The 18,023-nt window shown below is 30.0% G+C and overlaps 3 protein-coding genes and 1 long non-coding RNA gene across 7 annotated transcripts; 2 read left to right on the top strand and 2 right to left on the bottom strand.

Annotated features, from left to right (window-relative positions):
• Positions 1-1,446: 1,446 nt before the first annotated feature.
• LOC122572462 lies at positions 1,447-2,276 on the bottom strand. The gene is made up of 2 exons (XR_006318462.1): positions 2,144-2,276; positions 1,447-2,065 (listed from the first exon to the last, which is right to left on the bottom strand). It is a non-coding gene; the product is annotated as an uncharacterized LOC122572462 (long non-coding RNA).
• Positions 2,277-4,154: 1,878 nt separating this feature from the next.
• Positions 4,155-11,402, top strand: LOC122572459 (ski oncogene). Of its 2 annotated transcripts, XR_006318461.1 has the most exons (4): positions 4,155-5,241; positions 5,462-5,691; positions 5,766-10,171; positions 10,277-11,402. XR_006318461.1 is itself a non-coding variant. In XM_043737420.1 (3 exons), exons 1-3 carry the CDS (start codon positions 4,162-4,164, stop codon positions 6,571-6,573), a joined length of 2,118 nt encoding a protein of 705 aa, XP_043593355.1. In that variant the 5' UTR covers positions 4,155-4,161; the 3' UTR covers positions 6,574-11,402. The 2 variants fall into 2 exon arrangements, 1 of the variants encoding a protein (XP_043593355.1); XM_043737420.1 differs by having other exon boundaries at positions 5,766-11,402.
• A 524-nt stretch (positions 11,403-11,926) lies between these two features.
• Positions 11,927-15,575, top strand: LOC122572461 (SH3 domain-containing protein Dlish). Of its 3 annotated transcripts, none has more exons than XM_043737424.1 (6): positions 11,927-12,604; positions 13,349-13,584; positions 13,795-14,169; positions 14,307-14,574; positions 14,786-15,192; positions 15,307-15,575. In XM_043737424.1, the coding sequence occupies exons 1-5, from the start codon at positions 12,556-12,558 to the stop codon at positions 15,058-15,060; spliced, it is 1,203 nt and encodes a 400-aa protein (XP_043593359.1). In that variant the 5' UTR covers positions 11,927-12,555; the 3' UTR covers positions 15,061-15,192; positions 15,307-15,575. The 3 variants fall into 3 exon arrangements, with proteins under 3 accessions (XP_043593359.1, XP_043593358.1, XP_043593360.1); XM_043737423.1 differs by having other exon boundaries at positions 15,302-15,575; XM_043737425.1 differs by having other exon boundaries at positions 15,286-15,575.
• Positions 15,074-17,841, bottom strand: LOC122572460. Its single transcript, XM_043737422.1, has 4 exons — positions 17,292-17,841; positions 16,183-16,840; positions 15,559-15,781; positions 15,074-15,463 (listed from the first exon to the last, which is right to left on the bottom strand). Exons 1-4 carry the CDS (start codon positions 17,560-17,562, stop codon positions 15,275-15,277), a joined length of 1,341 nt encoding a protein of 446 aa, XP_043593357.1. The 5' UTR covers positions 17,563-17,841; the 3' UTR covers positions 15,074-15,274.
• Positions 17,842-18,023: the final 182 nt, after the last annotated feature.

Genomic DNA, 18,023 nt, shown 5'->3' with positions numbered 1-18,023 from the left:
TATGCGACCGCACAGTCACCAAATCCAGTGTTACATGTATATCAGTGGGAAAAACAAAAATGATAAGAAATAAAAAAAAAAAAATGAAATTACAGATAAAGAAATGGAAAAGATAAAAAGCAAGTGCTTCGGATAAAGCAAGGCAAGATCGGATAGTTGAACTGTTAACATCAAGAACAGGTGGTGCTTGTATACCACCAGCAAAGTTATGAATAATATAAGTTGAGATCATTGATAAATCAGGAAGTCCATGCATAGAAAGTCCTAAAAAATCTATACATGTTTATATTAATAAAGTTAATGTCAGTAATATAGGACTTATAATTCAAGAACTTGAAAGAAAATATTGTTAGAGGTAGAGATTTGCTCGCTAAGTCTATTGTATAAGCCCATGCAACATCATTAATGTTTACATCCATTTATGCAGCCCTTACCGCAATCATTAATCCTAGATTCTCAAATATAGGATACTTAATATTAAAACGACTAATAATACAGTTTAAATATGCTTTCAGAAAGAATGACAAACCTCTCTGTATATCTTCTGGGATATTTATAGCACATTTGCTAAATTAAAGAGTAGTACTGAATGAGAGTAGCAGTGAGATTGTGGCTTTATAAATTTTGGCTTTCTTACTGAAACTGGTGGATGACATAGTAAAGGTGAGATGGTAAATAAAATGACTGATGGATGACTAGGTAGAAATACCAATTGCATTTTTGAAAAAATGTGATATGAAATTAATTGAAACTTCTAGAAAGGCTATCAAAGCTATATTATAAATGTCAAAAAATATATTATATGAAGGACAAATAGATAAACAAATACCTAATTGAAGTTATATTTCAAGTTTGAAAAGACAAATTTAAGGATCATGAAGCAGCTTGATTTTGTAGAAGAAGAGAATCCATTTACTTATTTAATAATATTAGATGAAACAACAGATTCTCAAGATATATTAAATGTATTTGTCTGATGCAGAATATATTAATAATGAAGGTAGATATAAAGAATTAAATAGAAAAATATTAAATCCAGATGTCAATGTTTCAGAGAGTAAAGAAGAAAATGACAAAAAAGAAAGTTCTGATGAAAATAGTAGTACTGCTATGGTGGAAAGGAAAGAAGATATAATAGTAGATAACACAGAGACAAATGTAACTGTATTCAAAAGAACCATATGTTTAATAATACATTCATCATTTGATTTTGAAGAGTATGCACACAAATTAATGAAAATGCAACTAAAACCTGGTAAAGAAACTGAAGTATATCATATATTCTTAGATTGTTGTGCAGAAATGAAAACATATGAAACATTCTCTAGATTGTTGACTAATCAGTTTTATGCCATAAAATATGTCACACCATTTAAGTTCAACTTTTTTAAGATTTATATCATATAGTACTATTTAAATACAAATAAATTATGTAATGTATCAACATTTTTTGCTCATTTACTATTTACTAATTCTATATTGTAGGAAGTTTTCTGTTGTATAAAATTAATCAAAGACATTACAACAAGATCTAATAGGACATTTATCAAAATTTTGTTTCAAGAACTTCCCGTATACATGGGACTACTGAAACTTCATCAATATGTGAAAGACATTACATGTATTTGATGGATTGTTTCACAAACAAACACTAGTTTCACAAGAAATTCTTTTTTTGTCCATTGATTTGGTTGATCTCACAGACAATCTAAAAAAACATTTAAAATTTTATCCAAAACTTGCCATAAAAATTTATAAATAAATATAAAAAAATATTTTTTATTTTGTGTAACGTTTTTAAATGACCTTAAGAAAACAGCATTATGTAAAATCTAGCTCTTAAAATTTTTACGAATTATTTCAAAATAACCCATTAATACTAAAATTTCCTATAAACTAATTCTAAGAAATTATTTTCTATAACAATATTTTGTTTCTTAAAATATTATAATTTTGTCCCAAGATTCGCTTTTACACACAAGCTAGAGGGATTATAATATTTATACCATAATATTTATATAATATTCGTACAAAATTTTCTTTTATGTCATTCGTACAGATTTACCTGAAAAGTATTATTTATAATATAAGTTTATGTTATTAACAAGAATATTAAGTTTTTGTATTTAAAGTAAGCTATTACCGACACTATGAAGATGTGGTGTGTGCAACGCGTGTTAAGTTCGCCCTGACAATGAACGCGGAATAAATGCACTTCTATCCATGTGACCATGTGGGTGTACCAGCATGTAGCCTATTTTGACGGGGGAATCACGTGATTAAATACTTAGCCGTCGCCACCCCGCCAACACGACTGTGGGCAGACCGACACTATGCCACAACCACAACCCATAGATACGCAGCTCAACCATTCCGCATCCTTCGGAAGCAAGCACGGCTAACCGAGGCTCATCTTTAACGTGCATATATATATATATATATACACATCCACCACACACATACGTATACATCATACATTCAATAGATACGAAAGCACGATAGAGACGAAACTGCTAACGTGGTAGGTAGTGGTTAGACACACAGAGAGCGCGGTAGGAGGCCAAGCGCTGGCTTGGTGTTCAGAAGCGGTGTTAACAAGGGCTACAGTGAATTTCGCTCGACGACATGATATTCGCGAGGCTCGTGTACAGTCTACGATAATCGTTTGTATCTAAACTAAAAAAACCATGAGTGTTCAACACGATCATATACATATACAAAACTATTATATACTATATATGTACATAAAATTATGTATTATACATATACATAATTAAGAGTACAATGCTCTGTATGGTTACAAAGCTACACAATAATATACATCTTTTATAAGTGCTATCTTCTCGTGTTTACATACTCGTACAGTTAGAGTGTACGTGTGTAGATGTGTGCATGCGCGCGCGCGCGTGTGTATTTGTGTGTAAGAGAGAGAAAAAAGAAGCAAGGTGGAGTATTTGTATCGCAAAAACGACGTTCCATGGATGAGTGGGGAGGAGAATACAGTCTTGTCATAAGAAGTGCCAGTATAAACAGTAATATCCAGACGAACTAATATCACGTGTAGACTGTGAATGATTCTTTCTCTTGTCTGTGTATAATCGATGTATGTATTACGTTGATAATTGACGTACGATGTCATAAAGAATAATGCGTGTCTTTTCGAGTAGTCGGTGTCTCGGTGCGATCGATATTACTCGGTCGCGATGTACCGAGTTGATTTATTCTTCAAGAGTGTCACTTGTCCTAGTGATGATGTTCATCGATCGAACGTATCGTCGATATAATTACTGCGACAAATAGCATTAACGAGAATATTTAATTGGTTGTGTCGGTGGTGGTCATACGGTAACGACCGAGAGTGGCCAGTGTAAAGTGTAGAGTGACAGTGGCGACGACGGTGGCGGTGACTGCGACGGCGGCGGCAGCGACAGTGGTGGTAGAAATAGCTGTGGCGGTGGCGGTCGAATGGCGGTCGCGATCGCGATAGCTACTATAGGTGACGGTGGATACGATAATATCGCGGACGGTGACGATAGAAACGAACGCCAGTGATAACCAAGCTCGCGACACAATGCGCGTACGTCGCTCCAGAGAACGTAAAACTGATATGAAAATAACGTAAAACATGGGAAAATATGCAAATGAAATCAGCGAGAGGTAGAAACAGAGCAAGTTGCGAGGAATAATTTCATCGATAGTGTATTCCAATAGTGTATTGGTAATAAATGGAAAATTGAACGAGAACAAAACATTATACAGATTATACGTATATTAGTAGTGGAACGTACTGAAGGATTGAAAGAGAATTATCATGTACATGGAGGTTCCGTTGCGATGGACAATAGACTGCGGATAATATAATATTACAAGGGGAGAAGACACATGAACGGGTTAAGCTTGTTCCCGAGTGAGAAACAGAAGCAATGAAGATGGAACATAAGATGAACACTTTGTATCTTTAACCGAATGTTAAGCTTTCCGTATAATGAGGAACGGGAGCTAATACGTCGAATTAAATATTCGGAGAGTGAACGTATATATTGTGGGTGTAAATACGCCTATATTATGAGTTGTATAAAATAGCGTGGTATGTCACGAGTCTCGGAAATTTCGTGTGAGCCTGTTTTATCTTCTGCAATTCTTTTCACGTAGATACGAATAATGGAGACGTTATTGCCGGGGAATACGAACAGTCAATCGTATAGCCCGCAGCTGAAGACCGTGTTGAAGACATATCAGTTATCCGCTGTGAAAAGCTTACAGGGTCCGAGCTCAGCCCTGCTTGGTATGGACTGCAAAAGTTTATTGCAGGAACAACCTTGTTACTCTCCCAACCGATCGAGTAGTTGCGTTATCGACTCCGAACAGATCTCCAAAGACACTGAAAAGGACAATAATTCGTCGGTGACGCCTATCGGCCCTTGCAAAGTTCGCAGAACCGATCAACCACTCGAAGATTCTGATGAAGACCCGCAATTGGAACGATCGAAAAATATCTGTGAAAAGAGGGAATTGGAGTTTCAGATACCCATTTTAACAGCTCCAGACCAAAGTTGTTCTGAAAGATGCGAGACGATCTTGGAGGGCGAGAGAATATCGTGTTTTGTTGTAGGGGGCGAAAGGAGGTTATGTTTACCACAAATATTAAACACTGTTTTGCAAGAATTTTCTCTTCATCAGATCAACCAAGTTTGCGATGAGTTGCAAATCTATTGTTCGCGATGTACCAGAGATCAGTTGGAAGAACTTAAGCATTCAGGAATCCTACCACGCAATGCTCCTTCCTGTGGCCTTATCACTCAAACAGATGCCGAGAGGCTTGTCAGTGCTTTACTACTACGGACAGAGTCGTGCGATCCCTCTCAGATCGGTAACCAAGATAACATCGATAAGAAAGCATGTACTAAAAATGACAATGATGAAGAATCCATTGTCAAGTTTAAGGTGTATCATGAGTGTTTCGGAAAATGTAAAGGCATCTTTGATGCAAGTTTGTTTGAGTCAGATGATTCAGTGTGCATAGAGTGTATCGAATGTGGCTGCCAATTCTCACCTCAACGTTTTGTCAGACATGCTCATAGATCTCTTGAAAATCGTACGTGTCATTGGGGCTTTGATTCAGCAAATTGGCGGTCATATTTGTTGCTTTCACGAGATCAAGAACATTATAATAAGTCACTCACTTTGTTTCGAGAATTGAAGGAAAAACATCTCACATTGGGTTCCAAGCGAAAATCAGAGGTATTGTATTGCCATATTGTTTTCATAAAAATACTAATTCCTAAATTATTTTCATAAGTAATATAATAGAGAGGGAGGATGATATTATGTTATATTCACAAAATATCTAATTTTACATGAAAGAGATTTAAATATCAATTAATATTATGATTTCATGATACTGCTTATATATCAAAAAATAAACAGAATGGAAAGAAGAAAATAAAGAACCCTTTTACAGTTGCGGCATGATTCAGAAAAAATAAAACGAATTAGAAAGGATATAGGAAGAGAAGATTGTCCAGGAATTTATAATGGAAATGGCTTAGGCATGTATCATCCTGTATCTCAGGTAGCCAATGCAACTGATCCATATCTACAAATGTCATGGGCAGTCTTTGAATTAGCAGCTAGAGGAGCATCAGCTTTTAGACCATGGAATACCACAAATACTTGCAAGCATAAGGATAAGTAAGTATATTAAATGAATACAGTTAAAACAATTTGAGATGTTTTATAACATGCTCCTAATTTTTCATAAACAGTTCATCGTTGGTGCCTGCGTATCTCAGTCGTGGTCCACCTGTACTACAACATCCAGAGCATGTGGTTCCTCTCTCTGAATGCAAACGTTTTGAACCACACTTTCAACCAAATGTAGCCTTAGCACCTATACCTGCACCATCAGTGCCTGTAGTACTTCCACCATCTGCTCACCACCAACGACGACATCATCATGATCATAAACGTTATAGCCATCACACATCGAGTTCTAATGAGAAGAAAGAAGCTTCATCGGATAATGTCAAATCTGAGAAAATATCCCCTAGTTCTGGATCTAGTATTGGTGTATATTCTGCATTCCCTTCTTACACACCTGGAAGCAATCAAAAAGAACTGCCTCAAAAAACTAAACATGAAATGGGTGAAGAAGAAGAAAGTAGTGCTGCTGTAACATCGTCTACGATAAATATAGAACCACCTTTGGCTGAAATTGGAACCTCTTCACTGGAAAGTGATTCTGATTCGGAAGGAACGGCAGCGATAGATTTGGAGGAAAGGTTATTAGCTTTGGAAGCACCACAAGATGTTTTGGAAATGGCGCGACGCATAGTTTTAGAAAATGCACAATTACGACGTCATCGACGTTCGGATGCACGTGAAATATTACGGTTACGTAATCAATTGCAAATGCAGCAAATACAATCATCTAATGATGGTGATAAAAAGGAGGAACCAACAAACGCAGCGAGCGCAGCAGATAGTACAGAAGGTAGTGAAGAAACGGAAGCTTTATTACCATCAAATAATAAAGAGTCTGAACCTGTTGTTCTAGCTGTTAGTAAAGAATAAAATCAGTGATTAGAGTTTTTTAAATTATTTAATACAAAACTGCTCAGCAATTTTTTGCAACGCTCATCTTTTATTGGATAAGCATGCATTAAATTTAGTACTAGTTATAATAACGATAATGATGAATTCTAAATAAATAAAAACTGTTTAGGTTATGTGATAAATAGAGAGCCTTTAACATTATAACCATTAATTTGAAATTTTTATTGTAACCATACTTTGTTTATGTCGATTTTAATTAAAATCGAATGTAGATATTGTAATATAGTGAAAAAGTAACATAAGTTAACCAAAATTTACTATGTCATTTAATATAATTATACTTAATAGTCTTTTTAACATGTTCCGTGCCGCATGGGGCGTATAAGCCCCACGCTGAACTTCCTGTCCAAGGCATTAAGAATTTTAGTGGAATAAATGTTCAATCATGTGTTTGTTAAAACAATTCCACAAATTAAAAAATAAAACAAAAATTAAATTTATTGCTTTGATCTCTAATATGTTATAAACAATACACTCCTTTCTTGATAATTATGTTATTTGCACTATTATTTAAAATTTAATTATTATTATTTAAAATTTAAGGTATAAGCAAAACTATCAATCATAATAACGTGGGACGTATATGTTTGACACGGCCTGAATGGAAAGTGACAAAAAATCGGTCCGGCACGGAACGTGTTAAATAGGTTTCCTGTGCATATTAAATATGCCGCAAGATTTTGATGATCATTCGTTTAATTGTAAAATTAAACAGTGATCAGAAAATAAGAGATTAGATTGCTTTCCATTTACTTTTTTATAGTCATGATTGCATAATGTAAATATGATTCAAGTACCATAGATGTATGTTTATATTGATAATATTATCATGCAAAATATTGCTAAAGTACAAAAAATCTTTAGGTGCTATATTATTATATTAGGAATGTTCTAAGCAAAAATCTAGGTGTATTTCAGCAGTTCGTATTACACCAGAATATCAGAAATCTCGATTATGTTCTAGTTATCGTTTTTATAGCGCGAAACAATAATAAAATTATATTTTTCGCTAGTAACCTTCATATTTGAGTGATTATAAATAAAATAAGTTAATTATTTATACATTTCAAAATTATAAAATTATTATTCAAGCGATATACTAAATCGAGGAAATTTAATTTATATAAAAAAGTTATTAGCTTTTTGTATGTTTAGTTATTCTTGTATTATAAAAAAACTTAATTCCAATTATGAACAGTTGGATAAAAGATTGAAATGAATATTATTTTATAAAAAATGCGTAAAATCGTGTTATGTATATTTTCTCTCTCTCTCTCTCTCTCTCTCTCTCTCTCTCTCTCTCTCTCTTTTTATCTATCTTTTGATATCAATATTTATTTGTGACATTGTATCTACATATCATTTTAGTTATATATAAAATTAAAAGAATTTGACCCTGTGGGTTTTAAAACATTAAATGTGATTTATTACAAATATTTTTACACGATCAAAAATTAATTTGTATAGAGATAATACAATCAATATTTATAGAGAATTCTGAAACGAAATTACAAGCACAACTGATTCTTATTCAATGTTATTTTCATTTTTATTTGTTATAATAGCATGTACATGCAATAATAGAAGCAACACATTTTTTCCAAGTATCCTTGCAGAAACAACACTGATTTAGAGATGCATATATACCTAGAAATACACACTAGATATCTAAGAATAAAAGAATACGCGAATATAAAAATATAAAGATATACATATTTATATAATATATATCTTTATATTTGTATATGTTATCACCATATATTTCTTAATCTTATTAATTTAAATATTTGTGTATTCTTTTATTTTCTTAAATCTTTTGTCACTGTTTTATTTGTTCCATCTCACAATATGTAAAGTGAAGCATAATTTAAATCTAAATTTAAACTGAAATTTTGAAAATTCAGTGTACTCTTATTAAATTATAACGACATGAATTTCTCTCTTTTGAAGTGCTAGTTAAATATTTTAAATGTGTAAAATATTTTAAAAATTAAACATGTATTAGAAAGGTTGTTTTATAAGCTTTAAAAGCTTTTTGTATCAGGTACATATTAGAACAATATGATATAAATCTTACACATATTTACATATGATATAGCAAAGGAAACAGTAATTGTATATTTGTGTATTTGAAATATACATATACACATATTTCGAGACTGCTTCGGAGATCTCTTATCACGTACATTTTTCTAATGTAACAAGAGTGCCAGTAATTCTTGTATCATATTAAAGCACAACGCATTAAGAAATTTCCATTTTCAATTTTATTATTCATAAAAAAAACACTCGCTTTTTAAATCTAAGTAAATCATGAATTTTCAAAGCAATCTGTTAGAGAAAGGAAAAAAATTGATAAAAGTGTATAAATACAATTGATAACATAGGATAATTGCATTCATAATTATACTCCATATAACATTTGATCAATATATATATGACATGTATGTTACATCGTATTGTTGTAATAATATAAGCATCCCACCTAAGGTGAACAGTTTAATAATTTATGATTTTCATACACTCGGTTTATTATAGAATAACTAGAATATTGTGGTAAATAGTACATGTATGAATCGCATAGGAAGGTCGGTTTTTTTGCATATATCTGAGATCTGCGTATAAAAATTTCGATAAAGAATTATGTAACTGCCATGACTAAAAATGTATTTTAATTTCGAATGGGTGATGTATTTTAAGTTAAAAATGGGAAGTTTACAAATAAATACATAATATGCGACGCCTGACTTTATTAACATTTATGCACGAAAACGCGTTAATGTGGATTTCGTTCGTTCGAATAGATATTATTCTGCCAGTCGGCTCTTGAATTAATTAAGGTGATTTATAAAAAATAAAACGAGATGTTATTAAGTGTTTCGTAAATAAGAAATATCGTTATTGTTATGATACATTTAGTTCAATTTGAAAAAACGAGAAGACATAATCGCGTGCGCGGGTGAATAGTAATTGTAGTATAATTATTGCATTATTATACGCATACGCTCAATATTATGCACAATATTGTATTCAATATGCGTATATTAATACATCAATATTAAAAAACTCGTTCGATTCTCATTTCAAATGCTAGGCTATAATAGAATTCCTGCTCATGTTAGATGTAGATATGAAATACCAATCGAATGAGTTTCCCATTGTTTTCTCTTTATATATCCATGAATCCAGGATTCAAGAAAATAAACTATTGAGCGATAGTTAAAGCGTTCATTATGCTAAATATTCAGATGCAATAAAACATTATTATTCGGTGCAATTTATTTCATAGAATTAAACGACCTTATACGTGATAATTATAAGATAGAATATGCGTAAAATATTGCTTTATGATCGAATTTAGTAATAATAACTAGTGTGTTTATTGATCCTTGTTAACATATATAAATAGTGTGCACACTCTTTCGAGGATAATAGAACGTTTTATTTCAGACTGACTTCGAATTTGTTTTGTCGATGAAACAAACAACAAACAGAAGCTATCGGCTATGTTAATTGACTAGTAATATGGAAACCATTTGTATTTACCGGGGACGTGGTATGTATGTATATTATGCTAGTAAAATGTGCTAAGATTCTTGTGCGAATTATCACGCACGCTATCAATAGTTTATTTTCTTAACTTACACTTACTCTTCGATAGATGGCATAATAGAGTTAGACGTGCAGAAGCTCATGAAAGTATTTCAACACTTGTCAAAGAAGACTTTTACGTATATATATACGTAACATATATATTGTATGTATTATATAAAACATTTAAAAATTGCAGCAGCGCTGTAATGAGACATTACTATCATCTTGGTCAAATTTGAAACTAATCTGAAAATGTATATACAAGTTACAAGATATTTATTGCAAACATATATTTAATAAAAAATTAATACACAGCATGAGAGAAAGAGGGAGAGAGAGAGAGAGAGAGAATAACCGTTTGAATATATAATAAATGTCAAAAATTGCACTACATATTTTGTATCTTCTATGTACATTTTCTAATATATTTCAAACTACTAATATACTCATGGTAACTGGATCTCATCACAATGTTAGCGAAATATTAAAATGTCTTGTATCACGCACACAATATATTCATAAAAGTTTTTTATAAGTGTTCGAATATTTTCGTAAGCAACTGTAAATGTGTTTCGTACACTACATAATTAACGAATACTCATAAGAAGTTAAATACATAAAAGAAGTGCAATATGAAAGTACAAAATTTGATGTTTTATTTGAATTTTGTATATTTTACAACAAAAAAGGTGAAAAAGTGACAAAAGAAATATGTGGATGGCTTCTCCGATATTCTAAATTTTTTTAAAATATATAAGACTTTCGAAAATGTTTTACTATCAGAATCTTTAATATATGTAAGGCCATGTCTCTGATAACGTACTTATATAGTGTTGAACTTTTGAATAATACTACCTAACTATAAAAAAAAAAAAAATAATGAAAGCGGTTTAGAACAATTTAACGTTATACAATTTTCTAATCACTTTAAACATTATCTTGAATTTTTGTATGATCGAATTTCTATATTCGAACGACGAATTCCATATTCTTATGGGTCGATATTTAACGATGGATATATGAAATATAGCTCCAGTATTGATCTAATTTTTGGCATAATTGTAGGGTAAATGTATATATAATTATTTTCCAAAAAATACTCATTGTTGAATGTATATGAGGGGAAATTGTTATAGATAAGGCTATTATCGTCATTTATATTAATTGAGATAATAAACGACGTTTCGATTAAATAAGATTTTTTTCATGTTATTGCTTCGATTTCTTTTCATTAAACTTATTAATATTTATATCATAATAATTTATCCAGAAATAGAATCACAATTTATTTTCACGAGTATCTTATTTTCATTATGTAGTAAGGATATTCTTGTTTCTCATATATATAAATTTGGAAAATTATTAAGCATTTTTATTTTATTTACTTATTGACTTAAAAAATTCAGTATTACATATTATTTAATCTATGTAATTTTTGTATCAAATTTGTTATATACATATATACTCACATATCAATATATATTCATTAACAAAAAATAATTTAAAGTATTACTCTTTATAAGTCTTCTTTTTATATTTTTAAATTACTGCAAAAGTTGGATACCAGGTATATATTATTTAAGTTCTTGACGAACTATATTATAAACCAGAATATTCATAATTAATTGTAATTATACAATCATTTATTATAAAATTTATATATAAAAAAAACTTTTATATTTCAGTTGGAACGTACATGGCACCGTAAGTTTACAATAATAAGCTATCTATATGATCGTATAAATAATTATATGTATTATATTAATCTTAAATGCGTTTGTCGAATAACATCTTTATGTATTCATAATATGTGCATAATTTAAAATAAGCAATAAATTTTATACTTGTACGTTCAAACTGTACTATTAAAAATACCAATATTTAAAAAATAACGACCTATCAATAAAATGGCATAACGAATTTTCTCATTTATAAGAAACCTTCTTTCGAAAGATGCATATTTTGAACAATATAAACAAACATTTGTTTGACATATTGTTATACAATAGTATATTTGCTGAAGCGCCGTCTACCTGTTGCATTCACGACTATGAATGTCTAAATATCAGTTTCATCTTCATCTAAAATCCTTCAGGAGAACGAAGGAGTAATTGTGTTTCTGGTTCGAGATTTTACCGTTATAACCACGATTATACCTTTATATCGTATTCGTACTAATAAGTACTAAGATGTTTGAAATACCGATATAATTTTTAAGATGTAAGAAGAGCGGATCATTTTTACTGAAATGTTTAATATATTTACCCCTGTTATGCTTTACCTCAGTAATACCTTGCATATTCATGTTCTGGAAATATAATTTTGTCTGAACTTTAAAAAAGCAGAATGGCTTTTTTGTGTCCGGTTCGCATACGTCGAGGAAAGAAAAAGAAACGTGAGTAATAAAATATCAAATAATTTTGTAAAGATATTTTTTCAATCTTATTTTCTATTAAAAATGTAATATATAAAATACACTGTATGTATACATATATGAGCTGTTACATATATTTATTAAAATTGCGTCTATATATAATTACTTTTCATTGTTTATAATAATTAAATATTTATTGAGCGGAAGGAAAATATTTAAGTTTGAAATTTTATCGAAATATGGTTAAAATTTTCTTATATATATTGAACAATAAGAATATATTAAATAAAAATATTAAGAATTAACAAGTTTATTATTGAAGTTCATAGTCATTTTTAAATATATTATTATCTTAAGTAATGAACGCATAATAGTCTATTTATATATAATTATGTGCTATTCTATATCCCAAAAATTCTTTTAGATTTTTATATCCTTATAAACTATTTATTGCGTTGTAATATAAATCTATCCTGTTTTTAACTTAACTCTGTTAACTACTTTGAATTACAGGATCAAATATGCTATATATTATATGTATAAAATAATCTTCACATATAAATAAAAAAGCAAATTAATGAAATGCCAATTGTTACATTGTATACTTCCTTAATGTCATATAACCTTCATTTGAAACATCTTCTTATATAACAAAACAAATTATGCTATTTATTTTAATGTAATTCAGAGTGACAAAGTTAGCTAACTTACTCTGAATATGAAGGAGAAAATATAATAGTAAAAATTTTGAACTTTATATTACAGCAGGAGTACACAATTTTAATTTGGAAAAGGATTGCGCTGGTGGTGGCAGTACAGGACTTGGTTTAGGGACAAAAGTACCACTGCCTCCTGGTCGTATAACAGGAAGCGCTAGTATTGAGACATTGGTCCGAGTAGGTATAGAAAAAGAAAATGGTCTGTCACCAGATAGTAAGATGGTTATTGTTCATGATTTTACACCATGTGTTGACGATGAACTCCAAGTAAAACGAGGCCAGGTTAGCAATTCTTATAATGTGTCTTTATATATGTGAATAACGTTGTTCTTCACTGTGTCTGTTGCTTGTTTACTTCATGTTTTCTAACTTCATGTTTTTATATTTGTTTTGTGTTCATAAATATTATTATTTATAAAATTTGTTATTAACTTTAACTTCATCCTTACATATTTATTTGTGTTATTTTGTTTTATTTTTTGCATGTTTTAGGTTGTAAATGTTTTATATAGAGAGAATGATTGGGTATATGTAATAGCAGCTGATACACGTATGGAAGGTTTTGTTCCGCATTCGTATTGTGCACCTTATACATCTCAGCTTGCTGAATTAACACTTGCTACTCTTATGAATAATGTGAAAAAGAAATTACCAAGATCTAATGAGACTGATTGTGATTTTGCTGGTACAGGTCGTTCACAAACTGTAGATACGCAACAAACTGACACAGGATCAGCATCAGACTGTGAAAGTTATGCTCGTAATGTCACCACTGCTGATGTGAATGTTAATCGATCTAATATCACACAGTCTCAAAATTCTATTCAGACTATATCCTCTCAGCCAGATGTACATCCTTTCTTTAAGGTATATATACAAATCTTTTAAATTTATATATTATGAATACTGCATAAGAAAATAACTTGTATAGTTTGTAGAATCTTTAGAATTTACTAATTTTCAGAAAGATACATAATATTTTGTTTGTATAATGCATGTTACAGGATCCATCAGCTGGGAGATATATTGTACTTTATACTTTCGTGGCTAGAGACGAAAATGATGTTAGTGTAGAAAGAGGTGAATTTGTAACTGTACTCAATCGAGATGATCCTGACTGGTTTTGGGTACTTAGACATTGTGATGGTAATGAAGGATTTGTACCATCCGGATTTGTATATCCAGGACATGTTCTCCATTCATATGCAACAACTACTACAACTACCACTACTACTACAGTAGCTACAACATCTACAGAAACACATGGTTTAGGTTGGTCTTCGCCCTTTTTTATGAAAATTAACATTAATAAATAAAACACGAAAAAATTTAAGTTCAGATTTATTTATAGTTTACAATTTTAAATATATATACATGAAGGAAGTTTATGTTAATTTCAACGTTATTTAATAATATTCAGAATTTTCATTTGTATATTTTTAACAATTTAATTAATCTCAATTTTTTATTATGTTATTTTAAGGAAAAGGAAATAACAATATGTCAGGAAATGAGTCATTGCAGCAAAAAGGTTTGCGAGATTTTCGAGATGAGACAAATGGCACAGAATTAGTTGTACTTTATGATTATAAGGCGCAGGCGCCAGATGATTTATCTGTGAGAAGAGCTGATTGGATATATGCAGATTTAGGAAATCAAACTGTAGATGGTTGGTTGTGGGCATATGCGCCTAAAACTCGAAAATATGGATTTATTCCAAAAGCGTATGCACGGCCTCCTGCTATGACGAGTTTATAACATATTAGACATACTTTTTTATCTTTTTGCATTTTATACATGTATTCAAATAATAATATACTATTACATAGTATTACACTCCAAACGGTATTCAACAATTTGGATAGACATCAAAGATACAATTTTCTCTGTGTAAGTATTATCATTAATAATGTTAATGGAGGGGGGATAAATTGGAATTTAATTATATATATACATAAATTTTGTAATATATTTAATGTACAGTAACATTAACATTAAGTGTAGCACAATCTGATGTAATGTGACTGAGGAGACCTTCATGCAGAACTATACAATCACCTGTTGAATAAATGTCTTGAGGACATTGTGCTGTTCTTAATGAGTTCACTGGACCTGTGTATGTTAGGCAACGTAAGCCTTCATTATCAATCTTGTCCACAGCCTGTTGTGGAAGTAGTTGATATGCATATCATTTATCATGTATATAGGTATTAATCATTTATTCAACTGAACTTTTTTATCAATCATATAATATACCTGAATACTACATAAAAGTTTGTTTGTTGTATTTCCAATATCCAGCCCAGCAACCCAAGCGATTATTATATTTTTTTCATGAAAATCTTTTTTTTTATTAATTTTCTCGTTAGATATATATTGGTCTGTACAATGTAGCCGAGCGGCGAGCACTGATAATGGTAAACGATTTCGATATTTTGGGTTGATTTGACTACCATTAAATAATTTTGCAATAGGTTCTCTTGGTATAAAGATTTAATGTTAATCAAATGCATTATTTAAATATTTGAAATTCTCCTTAAATCATCTGTATGTCAAAAGTCTTTTCTTTACTATTAAGAATAAAAAAATAATTAAACAACTTTCAAAACATATTTTGCAGAATCATTCCAATATAAATACAATAAAGCCATATGTATCATATGTGATATATTCATATGCATCAGTAGATATATCTCACAAATTGTTACATAATTATGATACTTATTGTTCCAGAGGCAAACTTTTTCTAAATTATTTTTTTTATATTGTTAATAGTAATGATTTTTAAACATACAAATACTTGATATTTTTTTCTACTTAAATAAAAAATTTTCATTTTTGTGTAATAATAACAATTTAAATATACTTGTTTATACTCACGAAAGTTTGCCAGAAACTAAAAGAAGAGCCAGGCACCGACTAGTATTGGAAGATAAGGCACTAAAACTGACGATGAGTGTACTTTTGATACCTGGCTCTACATTCAGGATAGGTACCTCTGGATGATCAAAGATGAAATGATGCGTCAATGCTGAGAAAGCTACATTTATAGCACAATCAATTCGTGGGCACCGGATCGGTCTACGAGAACATTCTGCGGTAATTTGTCCATTTACTTTTGCTTCTAACATATATGACTCTACATTTCTTCTTTTAAATAAGTTACAATAACTTTGTCGCTGTTTTTCTTTATCACAATTTCTACTTCGTTCTCCGCTCGTATTATTTTGGTTTCTAACTTGTTCATAATCAGAAGTATCTTCAAAATCATTATGGTAATATGTTAATGTATTCCTATCAAAATTTTGTAGTTTATGAGAGTAATTCTGATTCCAAGATTTGGTATATAATTGTTCCATGTTAATAGGATCGCACTGCCGTAATCGTTGATGATATTTTGAATAATAGTCTGATTGCTGTTGTGAAATTTGCATCTTTTTCATATGTGTATATGTGGAATTCAAGCTGATATTGCTTTCTTGCAATAAATTCATGCTTGACTGTTGGCATTGTGTATAACAAAGAATGCAGCCAGGATCTGGAATATATGGTTGCAATTTCAGAAGGTACTCTGTTAATTTGTTGCATCAATTGATTAGATGAAATACAAAAATAATATGAAAATATACAACATTTTATGAAATGTGGAACTTCAGTTACAGATTTTTTATATGGTTTATTGTTAATAATATAATTTTAGTTTTTACAAATTGTTTCATATGCTATCATTTTTTTCGAAGATTTAAAAAGATAGAATAAAAATTATATATGCTATAATTATACTAGAATTGTTAAATTATTAAATCTCCAATAAGATGAAGTAGAATGCTTTGCAGAAAAACTAAAATTATTATATTCTTAATTATATTGCTAACAATAAATATTTTTTACACTTATTTTTAGACTACTTTTAATAATATTTATCATTAGTTTATTTTTATTTTTAACAATTACTGAAATATTAATTTTAGAAAATTATGTTAAATAACCTGATTGCAGTGCAAAATGTTGAATACAACGTTGACACAAAGTATGCTCATTAGAACAAGGAACATTCTGACTAACATTAGAATTTATATTTTCAAGACAAATGGCACAGAATCCAAGTATCGTGTTTTCCAGCTCGCCGTCTTCTTTCCTGTCATCTTCGCAATTTAGTTCTTTTTCCTTCACAGTTAGGATTCTAAAATTTTTGTTTTCTTGTATCCTCTTTCCGTCATTCTGTTCTTTTAGTTCTTCACGCTGAAAGAATTCTTTCATGCTACTGTTACATTTAACCAAATTGTAAATTATTATTTTTAAAATGAAAAAAACAATTCAAAATATACTTTCTTCATTTAATATTTTGTATTCCATTCTATTGTAGATTAAACCAAATGTAAATTTTAACCAGATTAAACCAAATGTAAGTTCGAGCAATTATTTTTTAATTTACAATTATATAAAAGATCTAAACATAATCCATAAAAGTAATTTTTAATTAAAATTGATTTTTCATTTATTTAACTAAATGTCTCGTAATTTTATTCAAATTACTAACCGCATATGTAAAATATATTTTTATAAAAGATAGTGTATTTAAAATAAGTAAAAAAAATTTCTTGTAAATTTAAGATATAAATTAGTTTCCTCTTTAGAAAGGAATTCTAGTGGTGAAAAATTAAAATGAAATTCAATCTATTTATTCACAATTTCGAATCTGGCTTCCCTTGAATACTAAA

The sequence above is a fragment of the Bombus pyrosoma genome, linkage group LG11 (assembly GCF_014825855.1).
Source record: "Bombus pyrosoma isolate SC7728 linkage group LG11, ASM1482585v1, whole genome shotgun sequence".
In the NCBI taxonomy this organism is placed as follows: Eukaryota; Metazoa; Arthropoda; class Insecta; order Hymenoptera; family Apidae; genus Bombus; species Bombus pyrosoma.
This window is presented reverse-complemented; position numbering and strand designations above follow the sequence as displayed.

Bases quoted from the DNA above. Each gene is read 5' to 3' on its own strand.
- LOC122572459 (XM_043737420.1), top strand. From the start codon at position 4,162: ATGGAGACGTTATTGCCGGGGAATACGAACAGTCAATCGTATAGCCCG. The intron at 5,242-5,461 runs GTATTGTATTGC...ACCCTTTTACAG, and splicing joins GTTCCAAGCGAAAATCAGAG to TTGCGGCATGATTCAGAAAA. The intron at 5,692-5,765 runs GTAAGTATATTA...TTTCATAAACAG, and splicing joins ACTTGCAAGCATAAGGATAA to TTCATCGTTGGTGCCTGCGT.
- LOC122572461 (XM_043737424.1), top strand. From the start codon at position 12,556: ATGGCTTTTTTGTGTCCGGTTCGCATACGTCGAGGAAAGAAAAAGAAA. The intron at 14,170-14,306 runs GTATATATACAA...TGCATGTTACAG, and splicing joins ATGTACATCCTTTCTTTAAG to GATCCATCAGCTGGGAGATA. The intron at 14,575-14,785 runs GTTGGTCTTCGC...TGTTATTTTAAG, and splicing joins TACAGAAACACATGGTTTAG to GAAAAGGAAATAACAATATG.
- LOC122572460 (XM_043737422.1), bottom strand. From the start codon at position 17,562: ATGAAAGAATTCTTTCAGCGTGAAGAACTAAAAGAACAGAATGACGGA. The intron at 16,841-17,291 runs GTTATTTAACAT...CATATATTCCAG, and splicing joins ACATTTTGCACTGCAATCAG to ATCCTGGCTGCATTCTTTGT. The intron at 15,464-15,558 runs GTATATTATATG...CTTCCACAACAG, and splicing joins AACTTTTATGTAGTATTCAG to GCTGTGGACAAGATTGATAA.